The sequence below is a fragment of the Paroedura picta genome, chromosome 1 (assembly GCF_049243985.1).
Source record: "Paroedura picta isolate Pp20150507F chromosome 1, Ppicta_v3.0, whole genome shotgun sequence".
In the NCBI taxonomy this organism is placed as follows: domain Eukaryota; kingdom Metazoa; phylum Chordata; class Lepidosauria; order Squamata; family Gekkonidae; genus Paroedura; species Paroedura picta.
Window position 1 is genome coordinate 119,110,086 of NC_135369.1, and position 19,168 is coordinate 119,129,253.

The 19,168-nt window shown below is 43.4% G+C and overlaps 1 protein-coding gene across 1 annotated transcript; it reads left to right on the top strand.

The window, feature by feature from the left end:
- Positions 1-661: 661 nt before the first annotated feature.
- On the top strand, positions 662-19,089 carry FAM162B (family with sequence similarity 162 member B). The gene is made up of 4 exons (XM_077301292.1): positions 662-1,124; positions 2,438-2,549; positions 7,880-7,988; positions 16,730-19,089. The coding sequence occupies exons 1-4, from the start codon at positions 962-964 to the stop codon at positions 16,826-16,828; spliced, it is 483 nt and encodes a 160-aa protein (XP_077157407.1). The 5' UTR covers positions 662-961; the 3' UTR covers positions 16,829-19,089.
- Positions 19,090-19,168: the final 79 nt, after the last annotated feature.

Sequence of the window (19,168 nt, forward strand, 5' to 3'; positions counted from 1 at the left end):
CAGAGAGCTAGGAGAGGAAGCAGCAGCCCATATCCTCTGCTGCGATTCTCTTTCCAGCTAGGGAACCAGCCAGAGGCTGAAAAGGGAGAGATCACTGGTTCACAGGCAGTGGAGCCCAAAGGGAAGGAATGGAGGCTCCAGTTTCCACATCCAGCAGAAAGAGAAGCAACAGCCTTGCAGTAGACAGTACATGGACTGCTTGGCTGTCTCTCCCTGCCTCACCCAGCCACCTGGCCTCCCACTCAGGATGGGTGTTTTCCATGGCCTGCACAGTCTCTCTCTTCTCCCCTCTTTGGACATCTCGTTTTTGTATTCCGTCTGCAGGAGAAACTACTTTCTGAGATGGTGTCTCTGTGTAGGGCAAGTGCAGTCCAGCACCCAGCTGATTGGAACACAAGTGGAAAATACCAGATGTTGCTATGTCTAGTTTTTTCTCAGTGTTTTTCCCTAGACTGAACTAGCCAGTTCAAAACAGGACAGCTGGCAACTTTACTGGCAGCTTGCAGGAGTGGAAAATCAGATTGCTTCCATTTGAAAAGCAATCTTTCTGATAAAAACATGAACAGGTAAAGAACAGCTGACAGAATCCATCCTCTTTTGGGCCGAAAGTAAGGATGGGTGCTAGAAAAAATAAACCATGCAGATCCTGGATGGCCTAGAAAGGAGAGACTTTTTAAAAAAATGCATGCAGCCATGGTAGTCTTTTGTGGGAAATAAATGTTAGGATGTTCTTAAAATGTCTTAATCTTCATTTGAAGAGGAAAAAACAGGAGGAGGTGGGACTAGCAAGTGATCAAAGATGGGAAACAGCTTCTGCTGTTCCCAGCCATGGGGAGGCAGGCACTGAGATGATAAAGAAAGATACTGAGGAGCTGGAAGGGATCCCTTTTATTCTGCAGTGTGGAGACCAAGCCTGGGAAGCAAAGGGTTTTCCTGTTTCACTCAGCTGGCTGCTCTCACCATGCTGGCTGCATCTGGGACACGAATCCATCTCTGGTTTAGGCGGTGCCTGGCTGAAGGGCCACTTGGTGCTCCAGTGCAACGGCATCGAGGACCTAATATCCTGGGCTCCATAGTACTTTCCTGCATTCATCAGAACAGAGGCCCAGAACCACTTAACTCAGGTAAGGAGATAGGAGAGGCACAGAGCCTCTCGTCTGATTCAGAGATCCATTTCCAAACAGGGACCATGCTTTGGGACGTGTGGTGAGGCACGCACTTTTAGGGTTGCCCAGCCCTGGCTGCAAGTGCATTACTAATGCTATATCATATTTACATCATTTCGGAAATGAAATGAAACTCATTTCATGGAGTGATCAGGTGTGGAAGACTGAGAAGAACAGCTGCTTTGGTCTTGTTCCCAAATCCAAACCATCACTGGCTGCTGATTCCTTCTCCTCATGGCAGCACTACACAATGGTTACAGTGCTAGACCCTGGTCTGGACAACCCAAGGTTCAAATGCCCATTCAGCCATAAAGCTCACTGAGGAACTTGAGCCAGGCAGTTCCAGGGTTATTGTGAAGATAGAATTAGGGAAAGAGGACTACGCTTTCACCCTAAGATGCTTAGAGGAAGAGTGGAGAGGGAATGGATAGAGGGATAGGTGCATAACCCTGACATAGGATAGCAGACATGCCTTTCAGTAACCAGGGAAGGGGGGGGAATCATGTTTCTGACTTATTGCATTACCATTAAAGAGAACAGGTCTTAACTTAATTCCAAGTGCAAGAGCCCAAAGAAGTTTCATAAAACCTTAAAGATTAACATAAATATTATGACTTAAACATGCATGGATTATAAACATCTGGTGCTGGCTGAAAAGCAGAGTGGAGGATAGGAAGATGTAGCTGTAGACCGAATGAAGGTTTAGGTGTGTGTTTGCTGTCCTCCAGAGATATACACATAAGATATATCTGTATCTATCTATATCTTATATGTATATCTTATTGGAGCAATTTCAAATTAATCAAGGGTTAGCCAGATTACTATTTCCTTATTTTCTTCTTGAAGTAATGCCTGTTTTATCAATGTGGTCCATGTTAATAAGGACTAAAAACTACATCTGATCTGATTGTATGTATAATCTCCTTTTTTCATTTTGTTGTTCACTTTCTTGGGATTTTTTTTTTAATCGATAAGAAAGTTCTTGATAGCATTCTCTGAAATGCAGGGATGGAAATTATTGCCCAGTTGACAGGCTGCTAAACTGCCCTTGTGTGCCTATCCAAGATCAGATGTGAATGCAGCAGTAGCTGGCCTTTCAAGGCATGCTCAGAGGTTTTGCAGGCGTCTCTGGAACACTAGCTCTCTAGGTACTTCCTTGTCTCTGTGACTGAGCCAGCCTTGAAAACATGGTTGGATCTTACTGAATATAAAAGTGACTTATTTATGCCAGCACTGCTGTCAGAAAGCAAACTAATGTAATGATTTCTCAGCTGAGAAGATTCACAAAGTGCCTGGTGGCTGCAAACCCTCAGCATTTGACAAGAAAATCCTCCTGTGGACTAGGCGCTTCAAGAGAGAAGACGAAATTCCCCCAAGGATCCCGTAAGTAGTTCACTTTGTCCAGCCGCTTATAATATTAAGTGAGGAAATCTATCTCTGTATTTAGAAGTAGTCACAATACTATGTTAGGCAGATGCAGCGTCATCTAGTTTGGTCTTGACACATCTTCCTTTCTAGAATCAGGAGAAAAAAACTGTTGGAAAAGGACAATTGAAAGAGGAGGGGAAAGATGAAAGCTGAGCTTGGTTCCCCTCCCCCCCCCCCATTCTGAGCTTCCCCAATTGAGTGCAGAACACTTTCTGTTTCAATGGGGGGGGGGAATAGAGGAAGTCCTGAGTTCAAATCGATCTGAATTCAGCAGGATCCACGATGGGAAAAACAAAGTGCAGAATCAGCCTAGGAGAATCCAGCTGCAAAAGCACACTGAAAGTGCATTATCCAGCATGTGTGGAAAGAGTAGTGAAGTAAAACAGAAATCCACTGGCACCTTAAAGACTAATAAAGTTTATTCCAGCATGAGCATTTATAAATTTGATCTCATCATGGCCACTGGATTTCTATTTGGAATAATTAAGCTGGTGAGATATCCATATCAGCTTCTGTGTTGCTTTCTTCAGCTATTTGCAACTGTAGCACTGGGAGAAGGGAGCTTAACTATTTTCCCGTTCTCTCTCTCCACTTTATGTGTTCCTACTACCTTTTGCCCTGCTCAAGGAAACATTCCTGCCCCTATGAGAACCTATATATCTTACATGCAGGGAAAATACTAAGACAGAGATATAATTTAAATCAGGGAAATGTCCTGAGGAAAATAATGTTGCTTGAGGAAAACCTAAATTCTAGCTAGAGAAAATGGACCATGTGTCTTGAAGATTTTGTAACTTTGCCTTGCAGGCCAAATAATATTTTTAAACATTTTACTTGGTGGAAAAATCTGAAACAAGAAGTGCTCCCCAAAGCTAATTTGTTTCTATTTGTTTTTAAACTATATAAACAAAATATGTTCTCATGAGTTGCATATTAGTATGGCTCATATCCCAGCCAGGGCATGTGAGTGGGAAAGATTTTAGCAACATATATCTTATGGCTATTTTTTAAAGTGACAGCTCTGTTGAATATTTAGGTCTACTGCTTTGTGCTGATACAGCTCTATGGAAAAGCAAATTTCAGTAACTTATGTAGACTGTATGCACAGGCAGAAAAAACATGCACCCGACCCATGTGCTCAACGGTGTGTTTCATCTGGCTGTACACTGTTAACATGTGTGATGGGCAACTGAAACATAATAGTAAATGCACGAAGAGGTCAGTACATGTTTAGTTTGCCCCATCCTTGCCATGACATCTAGTGGAATGTACTTCAGTTCATAATGTTACAACCCTCTGCATTTTTTTCTGCCCCAGTTTTGCATCATTGAGAAATGTATAAAGCTGAGACATATCACAGCATTTAGAGTCTATAGGTGGAAGCGGCCCTGTGCATACCAAAAGTACTCCTATCAGTTATGAAGAGCTTTCATATGGTGTAGTGCCAGTTTGGTGTAGTGGTTAGGAGTGCGGACTTCTAATCTGGCATGCCAGGTTCGATTCTGCGCTCCCCCACATGCAACCAGCTGGGTGACCTTGGGCTCTCCATGGCACTGATAAAGCTGTTCTGACCGGGCAGTGATATCAGGGCTCTCTCAGCCTCACCCACCCCACAGGGTGTCTGTTGTGGGGAGAGGAAAGGGAAGGCGACTGTAAGCTGCTTTGAGCCTCCTTCGGGTAGGGAAAAGCGGCATATAAGAACCAACTCTTCTTCTTCTTCTTCTTCTTCTTCTTCTTCTTCTTCTTCTTCTTCTTCTTCTATGTGGAAGGGCAGGCAGACCCCTACTTTGCCCCACAGAATTTCTCCTGAGGGGTCTGTTCTTCTTCTGGAACAAAACCAGGGGAGCCTCAGCTGGTTGCAGCAGGAGGGGGAAGCCAGTCCCAGTCCTTCAGACCTCTTGGAATGCCAAGTCACAGGAGTCATGTTAGGGTGTGCTGTTGTCTGCATCATTTCAAGACCAGGATGTATAATCTTGATTTGTACACCATAAAACACCATGTGACCTTTATTCTGCCCAAATGCATGAGCAATAGAAGAAGGCTAAATCACAGCCCAAGCTCAAAGAAGGAATAAACATCCATTTTGGATTAGGGAAGATATCTGTAGCTGATATCAGTTTACAGCCTCACATCTGTCGGTGTTCCACATGTCTGAGGACAATAGAAATAAAGTGGCATTTCTGAGTTATTAATTTGTACATCTCATCCTCACCTTTCACCTTCATTTCCCTGGGGAAAATGTTGTATCTGTCCTTTAAATAAAATACAAACATTTCATATGTAATATTTGGAGGCGCTCATACCTCACTAATTGCAGAGATTCAAATGAGTAGCCGTGTTGGTCTGAAGTAGCACAATAAAATCAGAGTCCAGTGGCACCTTTAAGACCAACAAAGATTTATTCAAAGCATGAGCTTTTGAGTGCAAGAACTCTTCCTTAGACTAAGGAGTCTGAGGAAGAGTGCTTACACTCGAAAGCTCAGGCCTTGAATAAATCTTTGTTGGTCTTAAAGGTGCCACTGGACTCTGATTTTATAATTGCAGAGAGTAGTACTTCTCTCCTCTTTGCACAAAAATACTTTGGTAACATGTTAAACTTTCATATCAAGGAATTGGCCTAGCATATGATGTTTCAGTGGTTCATATGAGACTGGCTAATAAAGGAAAACAAAAACTGTGGCAATGAGAAATCCATCGGCTTTTTTGGCAATATGAGTCAGTATTATATTATTTTTGCCAGAACTTCATTTATTGCCTACATCAGGCTTTCTCAACCAACATTTCCTGACCACCTTGGAAGGGTTTCCTACATGGGTGGCAGATAATTTTTATATATTTTTTAAAATCTGTTAAACATTTATTGTGATACGTCCACATACTGCCCCTGCCAATGGCCAATGATGGGCCTTGAGGGATGGGAACAGGAGGGGCCTCAGGTGGGTGTGTACACAAGCTATACTTCCCAACCATGTTCTGCACAATCATGCCACTTCTGGGGTTTCTCAAAGCCTGAAGAATATTTTTGAGGTTTCTCAATGGTAAAAAAAAATGGGAAAGGCTTGTTTACTTGGTAAAATATTATGAAGCATATCAAAGCTATCAAAACTACTGTGAAATAAAAAATTCACATACGCCAAGTTAAAGGTCTGAATACATGACTGGATCTTCCAATGTTTGTTTTTAATTGAAGTGCATATTATAAAATATGCTCACAGGAGCACCAATGAGGGATCTTTAACCCCTCCGTGTGTTTTCCTAATAAAAAATTCCCTCTCCTTTAAAACTATTGTTTGCTCTGTGGAGAGGGAAACCCCCTTTTAAATTCTTTAATCAAATGACTGTTTGTCCACTGAACTGTAGAGTACCCACATATATATATATATAACAAATAGCATGCCTAGGTGTAACTGCCAATTTAGAAAGTGTATGCCACTGAATGGAAGGTTGGGGTCTTGAAGTTACGTAGGCAGCAGTAGATGATGTAATTAATGAACAATTACAGGGCAGGGTAATAAGCTCTGTTTTGCTACTTGCTTTCTTCCTTCTCTGGAAACAGCTGATCTGGAAAACTGTTCCACGTAGTGTGCTGTGAAACATGATTAATTCGTTTAACAAATCAACCACATGTTTTGTTTCTCTTGGTAAAAGTCATTTGCAGGTTAATGGGCTTTATGTGCTCGTCTGGTTAATCTGTTCATTTCTAAATGCATTTAGCCCAGATAATACGAAATACAGCTGTGCTTATTTACCATATCTGGACACAAGGAAAGGAACGAACTCTGAACCTTCCTTTCTCACTAGTCAAGCCTGCTTTTGCAAGTTTAGCTTGTGGTGCATTAGAAATGTTACAGGGAGCTAAGTAGTCTTAAAATACATCCTTAGTTGTTTTCTGATTTAAGTGGATCATCTGTTAGTCTCCTGCTCCAAAAGCTCCAGGGTAGCCGGAGGCCTACCTGCCTACCAGGATATCCACCACCACTGCCCAGTTTTATAACATACAGGCAAACCATGATTTTGAGCTGCAAGTGCACTTACATTTTGAGCACTCCTATTTATATGGCAGAGGTGCCTGCTGAACATGGCCTAACCAGCTTTGAATGACTTCTCCCTCACGGAAGTAGAACAAAAAGGAACACTCCCTAGGAATGCAGAAGAAGAATAAAAGTACAAAAGTACAATTAAGGGTGTGTGTGAGAGAGAGATAGGAAGCATACAAATATAAGTATTCAATATGCCAATTCCTTTGTATGAAAACAAAGGAATAAAGTTGAACAATTAACATTATAAATATATGATGTATTTTTAAATGTCTAAAGATGGAGTTTAAACATCACAGACAGGAGGATGTCCATACAAATGATCGCAAGTGAATCTTCATCCAAATGTTTCTGTAATGGCCTGTTTATTCAGAATATTTATCGTTTTAAAGATATATACCAATTCATATCAAGAGTCCTAAAATCAATGACTCACTATTGAAATAAACAACCAACCATTTTAAATTTCTACTTTTTGTAACCAGTTCACATTATTAGATTATTCAGGCAGGAAAGTTAATTCTGACTCATTTTTTATTTCTATTGCAAATAAGTACCTTTTACAGCATGTCAAGATGCCTGATCTTAATGTACATGCTGTGTACCATACATGCCATAGTGTCTATCTAGATTAAAATAACACAATGTGATCTACATGGGCTGCCCTTGAAGACTTCCCAAGTGCTATAGTTAGTAAAAAAGGTGTAGATTGGAGTGGGTCGTAGGGATCATATCACTCCTATCTTGTTCCATCTACAGTTTTCCAATATTCTTCCATCCTCAATTAAATCATTCCTTTCAAGCCCTGTATGGCCAGAGACCAACACACCTTAATCACCTTCTATAAGAAGCTATCTACTCTCTCTGGCTACCCTCGGTGGCTCTGCTTCAGTTGCCCCCACCCTCTGAAGCTAAAATGACAATCTGGGCAAGACCCTTCTCAGTTGTGGCACCAAAACTTTGGAACTCCCTGTCCAGGGCAGTTCATCTGTCCCTCTCTATCTGTGCTTTTGCCAGCAATTGAAGAGTTTTTTGTTTCGTCTGCCATACTCCCAACAACGATGATTGGATCTCCTAGTGTCGATTTGTTTTTAATTGAATAATTTTTAATATTAACTATATTTTTAATAGTTTCAATGTTTTAATTCTTTTTTATTCACTGCCTTGTGAGGCCTGATTGGGTTAAAAAGTTTTAAACAGATAAACTTGAAAAATAAATAACTGGGCCCAATGCAATTTCTGTTGTAGGACAGAGATGATGGATGCTGCCAGGAATAAAGCTCGAGTTAAGGGCTGTTACATAATGATTGGTCTCACCATTGTTGCGTGCTTTGTCGTGATTGCATCTGCTAAAAGAGTAAGTGCTGTCCATGGCTGATTCATTAATGGATTTGGATAAATGTTTCTTTAAAAAATGCTTTTACTGTCACATTTTAAACAAGCTAGTTATCTGTCTGTCAGTCTTCATTCAGCCTTTCCTTCTAGGAGTTCAGCGGAACATTTAAGGCTCCCCCCCCCCCCCAACATCAGGCTTGTGAGATAGAATGAATTGTCAAAGGCTTTTGCAGCCAGTGTCAACTGGCTTTTCTGGGTGATGTGACTGTAGTCTGGTAGGTTTAGTCCCTGACACTTTCCCAGTCATGTCAGCAGATGCCAGCCACAGTTCCTGGTGAAACATTAGCGATTAGAACTATCAGACTGTGGCCACACAGCCCAGAAAGCCCACAACTACCACCTGTGAGGTAGGTGAGGTAGGAGAGAATGTCTAGTCAAAGATCATCAAGGCTGTTTCCAAACTGAGGACTCACCCAGTCATCATGTTGCAATGATCCCTTTTCTTCAAGTCCCACCCCAAGCCCTTTTTTGAGTTCTGCATTGGGAGCTTTTACCACCCCCCTTTCCCTCTTTTTGCTTCCAAATTGAGCCCCCAGATTGTTTCCACACTGAAGCCGAGGGACAGAAAGTGGAAACTTCCAAGCAGCCTTTTTTTTTACTTCTCCATCAGTGTCATGTGAGAAAAAATACCCAGTAATCCACCAGTACCATTTTGTTGCGCTTGAATGTCTCCCCTTCCAAATTCAAAGTCATTTTGTTTTTTGTTCTTAAAAAATAACCCCAATTGTATTATAACACTAAACTATAATTTAAAAAATGATGGGGATAGAGAAAGGTGGGTTGTCATATGCCATTCCCCCCAAACACACCCCTCAGTGCTTCATCTCTCCCGATCTGAGCCTCAGTCATCCCCTCACTTTCCCTCCCCCAATTCGAGCCATAGCTGCCTCCTCATGGGCTCAGATCAGCTGTCAGATGGTGAGGGGAAGCTCTGAGGTTCCCTTGCTTCCCCATCCTAGCCCACATCACTGAGGACAGCTGGAGCTCAGGTTAGGGAAGCAAGAGAACCTTGGTGCTTCCACTCCCCACCTGACAGCCACTCAGTGCTGCATCAGGGAGGCACATGCAAATTTCTCCACACCCAGCACACACAGACACACACCATCTTTCAGAAGCCCTCTGCCTACAGGAACAGCAGGAGGGAGGAGGCTTGTTTATTATAACGCAGCAGCATTGTAATGCAACAACCTTAATTAAAAAAAACACCTAGGGGGAAGGGGGAGGCGAGGGAATGTAGAATGAAAAGGTGCTATGGGGGGGGAGTACTAGGGCACCTTTCCCATGGGGGGGGAGGATGGTGACAAGCAAAGGGGCATGCACAAACACTCAAAATGACAGGTACTGCGAAAAACCAAATGAATGCATTTCCACATTGGGCAGCCTTAACCCAGACCCCATTACACCCCAAAAAAGTGAAAACTGGATTTCTGAGGATTCCTTTGCTGTGGGGCAAGTGAGAGGGCAAATTGGGTCTGTGTCCGAAAAGGGGAATTTCAGTGCAGAAATGGATGAAATATTTGACCCTATGCAAATGCAAATCCAAACCCAAGTGCGGAAACAGTCCAAGAGAATGTCTTGGGGAGTTAAACCTGAGTCTCCCAGACCCATAATATAATCCTGGTTGACAAGATGATTCTGACCATGATATTTTCTGCTGATATCTAGATTGCCTGTAACATGAGCCTAATACTGTTCCACCTGTAAATATGCTTGGAATGGAAAGCTACTATTATACCATCTTAACATTCTGAATGATTTCACTGGTAGAAGGCAGGCTGCCATTACTGCTATGCTGGGCAGCCCATTAAAGATGGAATATGGCACAAAAAAAAGCAAAGGTTGGCAAAGAATTTACTTATCAACCACCCTAAAGACACAACAATGTCCTTTCTTGTATTACTTTTGAACCATACCTGCATGAGGTGCAGCACAACTCAATAATACCATTAGAAGCCAGCAGCCACATGGGAGGTTCCTTTCCAGGTTTCCTACATATGCATACCTGCAAGCCATGACTTTCCTATAATAATCCATGATACAGCACAGATCTCAAAAAAAATGTAGCATTGATACATAAAGTCTTATTCAAAGATTCAAACAGGCATGAGTTAAACCAGATCTTCCCTTTGCTTTCTTTAATAATTTATGTACTCCTCAATTATAGGGCCATGTCTTCTTTTCCTTTAATTGTAGTGGGGTTCCAGGAAGAAATCCGGCATCCAGTCTAAATTCCATTTATCCAATGAGACACGCTCAGTGACTCAAGAGCCACATGCAGCTCTTTGATATGCAGATACAGTTCTCCTGTGAACCTGGAAGGTAACCAAAAAGGTCAAGACAAACCCCCCCCCATAAAAAAACCCAGTGAACCTAAAATATAGCCACACATATAGTGCTAATGTATAAAAATCATATTTACTCCACAAGTGAACATCTCAGTGTAAGGTCCATTCTCTTAAATTTGTTACATTTATGGAATTCTCAGTTTGAGTTTTCCACTCAGGAAGCCTTTTAGCTGAAATGTGTTTGGTATTGGGTTTTGTATATGGAAATAATTTATACCTTTTTATCTGTACATTTGTCTTTATATTAGGAACTAGCTTCAAAGCCCGTTCCTAAGAACGGGCCCTGAAAGGGTCCCCTCCCCTGGCTCCTTGCCAGGCAGCTTAAGGTGGCTTTGGGCTGCAGCTCGCAGCCAAATTAAGTGGGGTGGATGGAGGCTGGGAAGCTCATTAGCAGGGCCAAGACAGAGTTCCTTAGCAGGCAATCAGCAGGCCGGGAGCCCCTCGTGAGTAGGCCCAGCCTAGCAGGCCAGGAGGCCCTCGTTAGCAAGCCCTCCACCACGATCCTTTGCCACGACCCTTTGCCCTCTCCCCTTACTTGCTGCTGACTCCTGGCACTGATGCCTCTGAGAGCAAAGAAGCTAGAGTCCAGGGCCAGAGGGCGGGAGCCACAGTGGCAGGACAAAGCTGGCTGCACCCTGATTGGCCCTATTCCAACTTGGACAGCCGGACATGTCCCACCTCCTAGGCTGTTTCAGAAATATATAGAGGAACAACAATGGATAGGTACTTACAAGCAGAACCATAGGATTGTGGTCTTTAAATGATATTTTTGTACTTTTTAATGTAATTACATTATATATGATACTAGTAATAAAGTCCGCTGCACTTGAAATACAGCGGGCGCTAGCGGCCGTCAGACCCTTCCTGGGGTGGGTGGCAGCCTTCGCAGCCACCCCCCCCCCCGTCGCAGCCGTGGGTTGTGTTCGCTGCTGCTGCAATTGTCCAGATGACAAAGATCAGGTCCTCAGGAGAAAATTGTGGCTTTGAAGGGTGAAATTTATGGGACTATACCCTGCTTAGGTTCTTCCCTGCCCAAACCCTGCAGTCCTCAGGCTCCATTCCTAAATCTCCAAGCATGTTCCAACTTGAAGTAGGCAACCCTAAATAAGAAATCTATTTTACTATCCCTCCAGAAGTTAGGATGAGAGAAAATCCAATGACATTAACATCCAAAGGACAAATGGACAAAAGGATTCCCCGCCCCCATGCAACATATAATTCACAGACCGTATGAACTTACTGACAAAGGATATGATGATATGCAAAGGAACTGCAGCTGCTGGCAATATTGTGTGTGTGTGTATATATGTGTCTATAGGATTCAGATGATCCAAATGGTCATGTCTAAGATGCTGTAATTGTGCTAATTGCTATGGTTGCATACACAATTCCTGTGCAGAGATTCACAGTATTGACACTGGTGTTTGAACACCACTTGGTTCTTATGCTCTCTCCAAGGATCTCGCATGCAGACTTCCAGCCAAAGTTAAACAGCCCTCCATCCCATCAATTACCAGTAAGAGGAAGAGGAGGGATAGGAGACAGAGGGAGACCCTGCTGTTCTTTCTCTCAGCTGTTGCAATGTGGCCGTGTCCAGTCGCGCTGCTGCCTACCTGTGTTCCTTGGGGCCAGGGAGATGTCCGCAGGCGCCTTGCAGTGGGGCTGAAGCGGCTGTGTCGGCCTGTCCCAGTGTGCTGTGGACCAGGACAGAGGTTGGTGGGCAGCGGTCCATTGTCGGCAGCGCGGCTGGCAGGCCATGCATCTTGCCATGCTGCGTCTTTCTGCGGCCTGTTCCCCGTGTTGGTTGGTGCCAGTTGCCGGGCCACCGCTCGTCTTCACAGCAAGGCACAAAATGGTGTCAGCGGCTCGCGGTGGAGAGGAATCGCGTGTTGGCTGCAGCCCCAGAGGCAGCCTCGGCATGGAGTGGGCGCCAGCCGAGAGTCGTGGGCGGCAGCCACTGGCTGTGATCGCCGGCTGTTGGGGCTGCTTCTTTGCACAGGCGCGGCCTGTTGCCTGGGGGGGCTGCGGCTCATCTCGGCGGCAAGTGAAGAAATGGCAGAGTTCAGGCGAACACAGCAGACGTTCGAGGGGGCGGATTGGGAGGCGCTTTGCACCTCCCGATTCGTCAGTCCGGCGGCAAGGGACCAATTGCGAGCCGTGCTGCCGATTGGGCCCTCCGATTGTCAGTCCGGGGGAAGGGGCCAATCGGCACCCTTCCTCATTCCTGACAGGGCCCGTTTTTGGAGCCCTTACTCTTTTATTTAATCCACTCCGCGGGAGCGGTTAAAGATTTTGTACATTAACACTGCATACATAGTGTTATATTTGTTTGTTTTTTTGTCTTTTTGTTACATTTATGGAATTCTCAGTTTGAATATTACCACTCAATAAAAGTAGGCTTCTTTAGGGTAATCTGTAATCCACAATACAAAAATAACAACACTGAGTAATAAAATTTGTGAAAATTCAGTAGTTACCTTGTGAGTTATTGATACCCCAGAAGAAGCCTTTAAAAAAATGTATGGGGGAAAAAATGAGTAATAAAATATGTTTATCTATTTTGCCCCATCAACCTTGGCCTTTTTTCATAGGTGGAAGGATTAGAGCAGGGGGTTCCGAAACATTTTGAGCTTATGGTCAACTTTGGAATTCCAACACAGTATGATGAGCACAACCATAAAATGGCCATCATGGGGGGTGGAACCATCCACAAAACTGCACTATAGGAAGTCAACCCAAGCACACAGATGCACACACAGAGGAAGGCCAAGTTCATGAGACAAGATGAGTATTTTTTTAAAGTGCATTGGGAAAGAGGTCTGTAAGAGAATAAAATCAGCATTGAGGTGGTAGCTGCTGCTGTTAAAGCGACGTTATTTTGAGATCTCCAATGGCCAGTCAAAACCCCTGCTGGGCAGGAGTTCCACCTCACAACATCCAACCCCCTGTGGTTTATGTTGCAAACTGTAAGGAGGCAACAGAGGTTAATCCTTCAGAACCTCTATTAATGTTTGGCACTAAGGCCTCTGCTGCATCAAGTTATATATAAGGATGTGGGGACACAATGCTTGAGAAATGTGGATAAGACTAGCGATAGGAAGTGCAGGTGCTTGAATGGAGATACATACAAGACGTGTCAAATCTGAGTTGAGCCTTAGGCTTAGCATGAAGGGAGGTTCTTAATCTCCTCCCCCATATCTCCACACACAAGAGTTTAAATTGAAGGGAACATTGAAAGTGAAGTACTTACTAATGGGTTCTAGAGAAACTGAAAGCTTGTATACACTGTGTCAAAGCTCTGATTTGTAATCCCTTTTCCTTACTGCAAACATACAAGGACACTAGGGGGAAAGGACAACACTATGTGCTCAGAAGTATTGGGATTATTTAAAATGCTATATATTTAATACAGGCAGGAACCTGCAAGGACATGTGGGGTGAATTCCCCTCTCCCTTGCTATTCATCTTTTCCTTCCTTAAAAGACCCACAGTATCTCCCTCTTTCCTGCGTCCTTCCCATCAACCAGCCAACCTACCTTTAACTCTTCCACATATTCAGTTTTCTTTTTACACTGATCCAGCAGTGTGGTGCTGGTTCCTAGGACAGGCCCAGGTGTACAGTGAGGAACCGACAAAGACTTGCAAAGGGCACCCAATTCCCCATACTATTTCTCCTTTCCCTCCACCTAGCAACCTCCATATCCTCACCATCTTCAGCTATATTTATTTACCATTTGTCACCCAGCTTTTTCTACAGTGCTGTGCTGCCACTCTCAAGACTCATTCTGTCAAAGGATTGGCAGGCCAAGGTATGGGGAGTAGGCCATTGACCTGCTGAGAAGCATTTAGGTGCTCTTAATAGGCAGCCTTGGTAAATTAGGCTGAGAATATGTAAATAGCCCAAGGTCACCTAGTGAGTTAACACAGCAAAATATGGATTCAAGCACTAGTCTGTAACTCTTAACAATTATGCCTCGCTATGGCTGAACATTAGTAAGTAGCCAAATCTAGGTGAGTCATGCAAGTTGTTCCTGCTCAGCCTGGCCCCTGTGAGTTCACCTTCAAAGGCCAAAACAGCCCTAAAAAGAGCACTATCTCCTCCCACTACCTTTTATTGACAGAAACAAAGACTGTTGTGGTTGTTAGGCAATACCCCTGAGGCATCTGTTTCTTAAAGCTACAGGCACTCCTTTTATCATTTTGGATTTTAACACCCCACCCATTACTATTATTGAATCTGCCTTATCAGATTCAGATTCTTGATCCATTGAGGTCACTGTTGTCCACATAGACTAGCAGTGACTTTCCAGCATCTCAGGCAGTTATCTTTCTCTACACCTACTGCCTGGTCATTTAACTACTGGTGCCAAGGATTTTCCTGTTGCCTTCAACTTTTCCTAGGGTTTTTGTCTTTTCCAGTGACTCTTGTCTTCTTAGAATCTGACCAAAGTACGATAGCCTCGGTTTAGTCAGTTTAGGTACCAGCTTGCATGGAGAGTTCAGGAATGATTTGATCTAGAACCCACTTATTTTTTTTGGAGGTCTATAGCAGTGGTCCCCAACCCCTGGTCCAGAGACCAGTACCGGTGCGTGGATCAGTCAGTACCGGGCCGCAGCTCCCCCCTCCCTGGCTGCTGCCTCGGAGTTCTCTTCAGCGGCCACCATGGCTGGGGCTCCCCCTCGATGTGGCACTGCGCAGCTGCTGCTGGCAGCACCCCCCAGCAGGTGATGGGAAGTCAGGGGCGTCAGTGGGAAAGCAAGTGGAGCAGGGGCTCAGGCGGTGGTGGTGACGCCCCTCAGCAAAAGACTACCCACCCCCCAGGCCTCTGTAAAATTTTCAAGCGTTGACCGGTCCCCAGTTATAAAAAGGTTGGGGATCACTGGTCTACAGTATCCATAAAACTCTCTTCCAATACAACAGTAAGTGGGATCCTACAAAAACGTGGAGGCATCTCATTTCCTGTTCCACTGCTATTTACCTTCTCTTGAAAGCCCCATAGCTTCTCCTTCCCACCAAACCTATTTGTCTCTCTGCCTTCACCCCATTCACAGCTTCAGTTAAAGGTAAAGGTAAAGGTATCCCCTGTGCAAGCACCAAGTCATGTCTGACCCTTGGGGTGACGCCCTCTAGCGTTTTCATGGTAGACTCAATACGGGGTGGTTTGCCAGTGCCTTCCCCAGTCATGACCGTTTACCCCCCAGCAAGCTGGGTACTCATTTTACCAACCTCGGAAGGATGGAAGGCTGAGTCAACCTTGAGCCGGCTGCTGGGATTGAACTCCCAGCCTCATGGGCAAAGCTTTCAGACAGCTGCCTTACCACTCTGTGCCACAAGAGGCTCTTAACAGCTTCAGTTACCTGATTTAAATATCTTTAGATTAGGCTGATTTCAGTATCTTTAAACAGCCCCGCGGCACACTGCGCCGCGGACTGAATAAAAGAATAAGGGCTGTCTGGGAGGAATTAGGGCGGGCCCTGTCCGGGATAAAAACCCTTCGGGGAGGGTGGGGGGGCGAGAGAACGCCGTTTTGTGCTTGAGGGACAAAGTTAAGATTAAAAAGTTAAGATCTATTTTGTGCTTGAGCGAGGCCGCTCCCGGGGCCGAGAGAAGACCGGCTCCTAGCGCCCATTTTATTCAAAAATAAAATGGGCTTTATTTCTAGTTAGTATATAGATTACTAGTGATATTATTTATTGCGGTGGTGAACATGGCATTATGTAGTCATGTGGTTCATTTGACTGATGGCAATTGGAACTGTTGTGATCTGTAAATCAGAGTGAGTACCACCGACGGCCCCAAGAAATCTGAGCAGTGCTAGATAATTATTATTTTCTTCCCTAGTAACTTTATTTATTCTATCTGGATATACTGATTAACCAAACTGATTCCTCTTCTGGAGGTCAGCAAAACAGAGCCTGAGTGGAGTAGGAGGAAAGGATTGAGCCCTCATTATTATTGATATTTATGGCCTTGCAGAAAGAATATAAAATTTATTTCATGACTTATGACATTTTATAGATAGATGTAATAAGATTGTGTGCTTGATGGTTGGGAGTTGACAAATTTGTCCTGGGGAAATAAAGTCTGGGGTTTGCACCTGAGGTAGTCCTCCCTTCAAGAGCTGGGCTACGTGCTACAACGTGAAGACAATTTAGGTAGGTGATGCTTCTGCGGTTACAGATGACTTAGTCGCCAGGCAAGTTTTGCAATAGCACTTGAAAATACTGTAACATCGTTTGATGAAGAATTTTTTATTTAAAAGTGCCAGTATTTGGCCATATGGTACAGTTGCTTTTAGCTGTTTGTTCGGAAACTACAGTAGGGGTTAAATCTGAAGTGGATGTTCTACCTTTGCAGGCTGCTGAACACCATGAGACCGTCGCCAGCTTGAATCTAGCAAAGAAAGCCAAGTGGTGTGAAGAAGCTGCCACAGCTGCTGAGTCCAAGGCTAAATAGAACTATATGCTGTGGAAATCACAGTGAAGGTGGGACAAAAATCAAATCCTTGGGGAAAGTTTTGAAGGAGACATGAAATGTCACAGCATTAACTTTCATATACACTTACGGAACAAAGATAGGATAAAATTATGTATTTCCAAGTCACAAACCTCTAAACAAGGGATTTAAGAAATCAAGGTCAGCTGCACTTGTTCTTAAAGGCTTCACCTAGTTTTAAATCTTAACTTAAAAAATCACTGTTTAAGTAGCCATCAGAGGTATCACAGAACTCCGATCTATCATGAACAGGAGTTTGGGGCTGGAATTCATCCTGCACATTGTCCTGCAAATATATTTTAATCTGCATCTGTAGGTGAAATATGGTTAGGGTAAACAATGAAAAGTTCACATCCTACCAAGGGCAAGGAGTTATTTCATTTCTTAAGTGTAGAAAGAACATGATTGTGCTGGTCTCTTCTGTTGGCGTTCTACAAACAGAAGTTAGTGTTGTGCATGGAAACAGTATTTCACTGAGAAAAGCAAGAGTCCAGTGCTCTTAGGCTTACTTGTCTTGCTTTACGATGGAATCCCATTTTCTCTCCCTAATCCACTCATATAAACTTTTTGTGGCATCAGCACTTCTTCGTTTTTTCTAATCTAACTTTGAAAGCTAACAAAAATTGTTTTAAAAAACCTCTACTTTGGACCCAAGGTTAGTTAGTGCTTCCAGTTGCAATTTCAACATGATTCATGCTACTTGACACAGTTATCCTGTATTGAAAAAAATTCTGTTAGTCATGCTGTAATGTTTTATTTCTTGGTACCAGCTGCAAGTAGCATGCATGTGGAACTTTTAAAATAATATGGTGGTAGAAGCCACTAAAGTCTATCAGACAGGGGTGGCCAAACTGGCTATCCAGATGTCCATGGGTTAAAAGTATCATGGATACCTGGAGAGCCAGTTACCATTGTAATCTATGGTTAGCTATAAAGCCACCCCCTCATAGGGTAAACTCAAGTTCATTTGCATATGGCTTCGTCTTTGGCGAAAGAGCTGAAAACTTGTTGAGGCAGTTGAGAGATGGAACAGAGAGGAATCCCTGAACAGTAGAAAGCTGACTTAGTGTTCATCTATAGATTTGAAAAGTGTCATAATTATAGGGGATGTTGGCTTCAATTATTTATTTTTTTATATAAAGCAAAACAACATTTAATGTTTACTATAGTGATACATCATAAAACTTCATAGATGTCCTATTTATAAAATCTATTGCACTCAATATTCTACCACACTACCAAAAGTTTTCTCTAAGATTGTTGGGAGTCTTTGGTAAGGATGTAGTGTGTGGTGTAGTGGTTAAGAGTGATGGCTTCTAATCTGGCGAGCAGGGGTTGATTCCCCGCTCCCCCACATGCAGCCAGCTGGGTGACCTTGGGCTCACCCCAACACTGATAAAGCTGTTCTGATCAAGCAGGAATATCAGGGCTCTCTCAGCCTCATCCACCTCACAGGGTGTCCGGCAATTTGTAAGCTGCTTTGAGTACCCAGCTTGCTTGCTGGGGGGTAAACGGTAATGACTGGGGAAGGCACTGGCAAACCACCCCGTATTGAGTCTGCCATGAAAACGCTGGAGGGCGTCACCCCAAGGGTCAGACATGACTCAGTGCTTGCACAGGGGATACCTTTACCTTTACCTTTAAGCTGCTTTGAGACTCCTTCTGGTAGAGAAAAGCAGCATATAAAAGCCAACTCTTTACTAAATAAGCTATCAATAGCAACGAAGCAAGAATGAAAGCTGTAAGACGGGCACTGGCAGAACAATAAAATTGACAGGCAGTGAATATATATTAGGTAAATCCAGAGTGCAGCCAGGTAAAGTCTATTATAGCCACACACACATACAAACAAAGAAAATCAAGTGTCCTGTTAATGATTTAAAATGTATTTGATCATGAGATCTCATGAGAACACCCTACTTCATGAGCAGCAAGTCCAAGCCAGAATCACATATAGACTCCCTTTCTGTCTTTTAATCACTCAATCTGTACACCCCTTTCAGGGTTGGAAATTTTTCATGGTAGTACTATCCCTGGTACAAGGAAATGGTAAACATTTTAATTGCAGTACAAACTTCTGTATACAGCAAAATGAATTAGCTTATTGTATCAAATTAGCAGTGTTTTTCTAAACTATAACAGATAAAAGGGGAGCTACTTAAAGCTGAAATCCTATGTCCATGCAACAAGAGCTGAAAGCCAACTAGTATAGTTGGGCTTATTTCTGAATTAATGTATATACAATCACATTACATTAGCAATTCTCAACTGTTCTGTCTAGGTTTATACAATAGTCTCAAA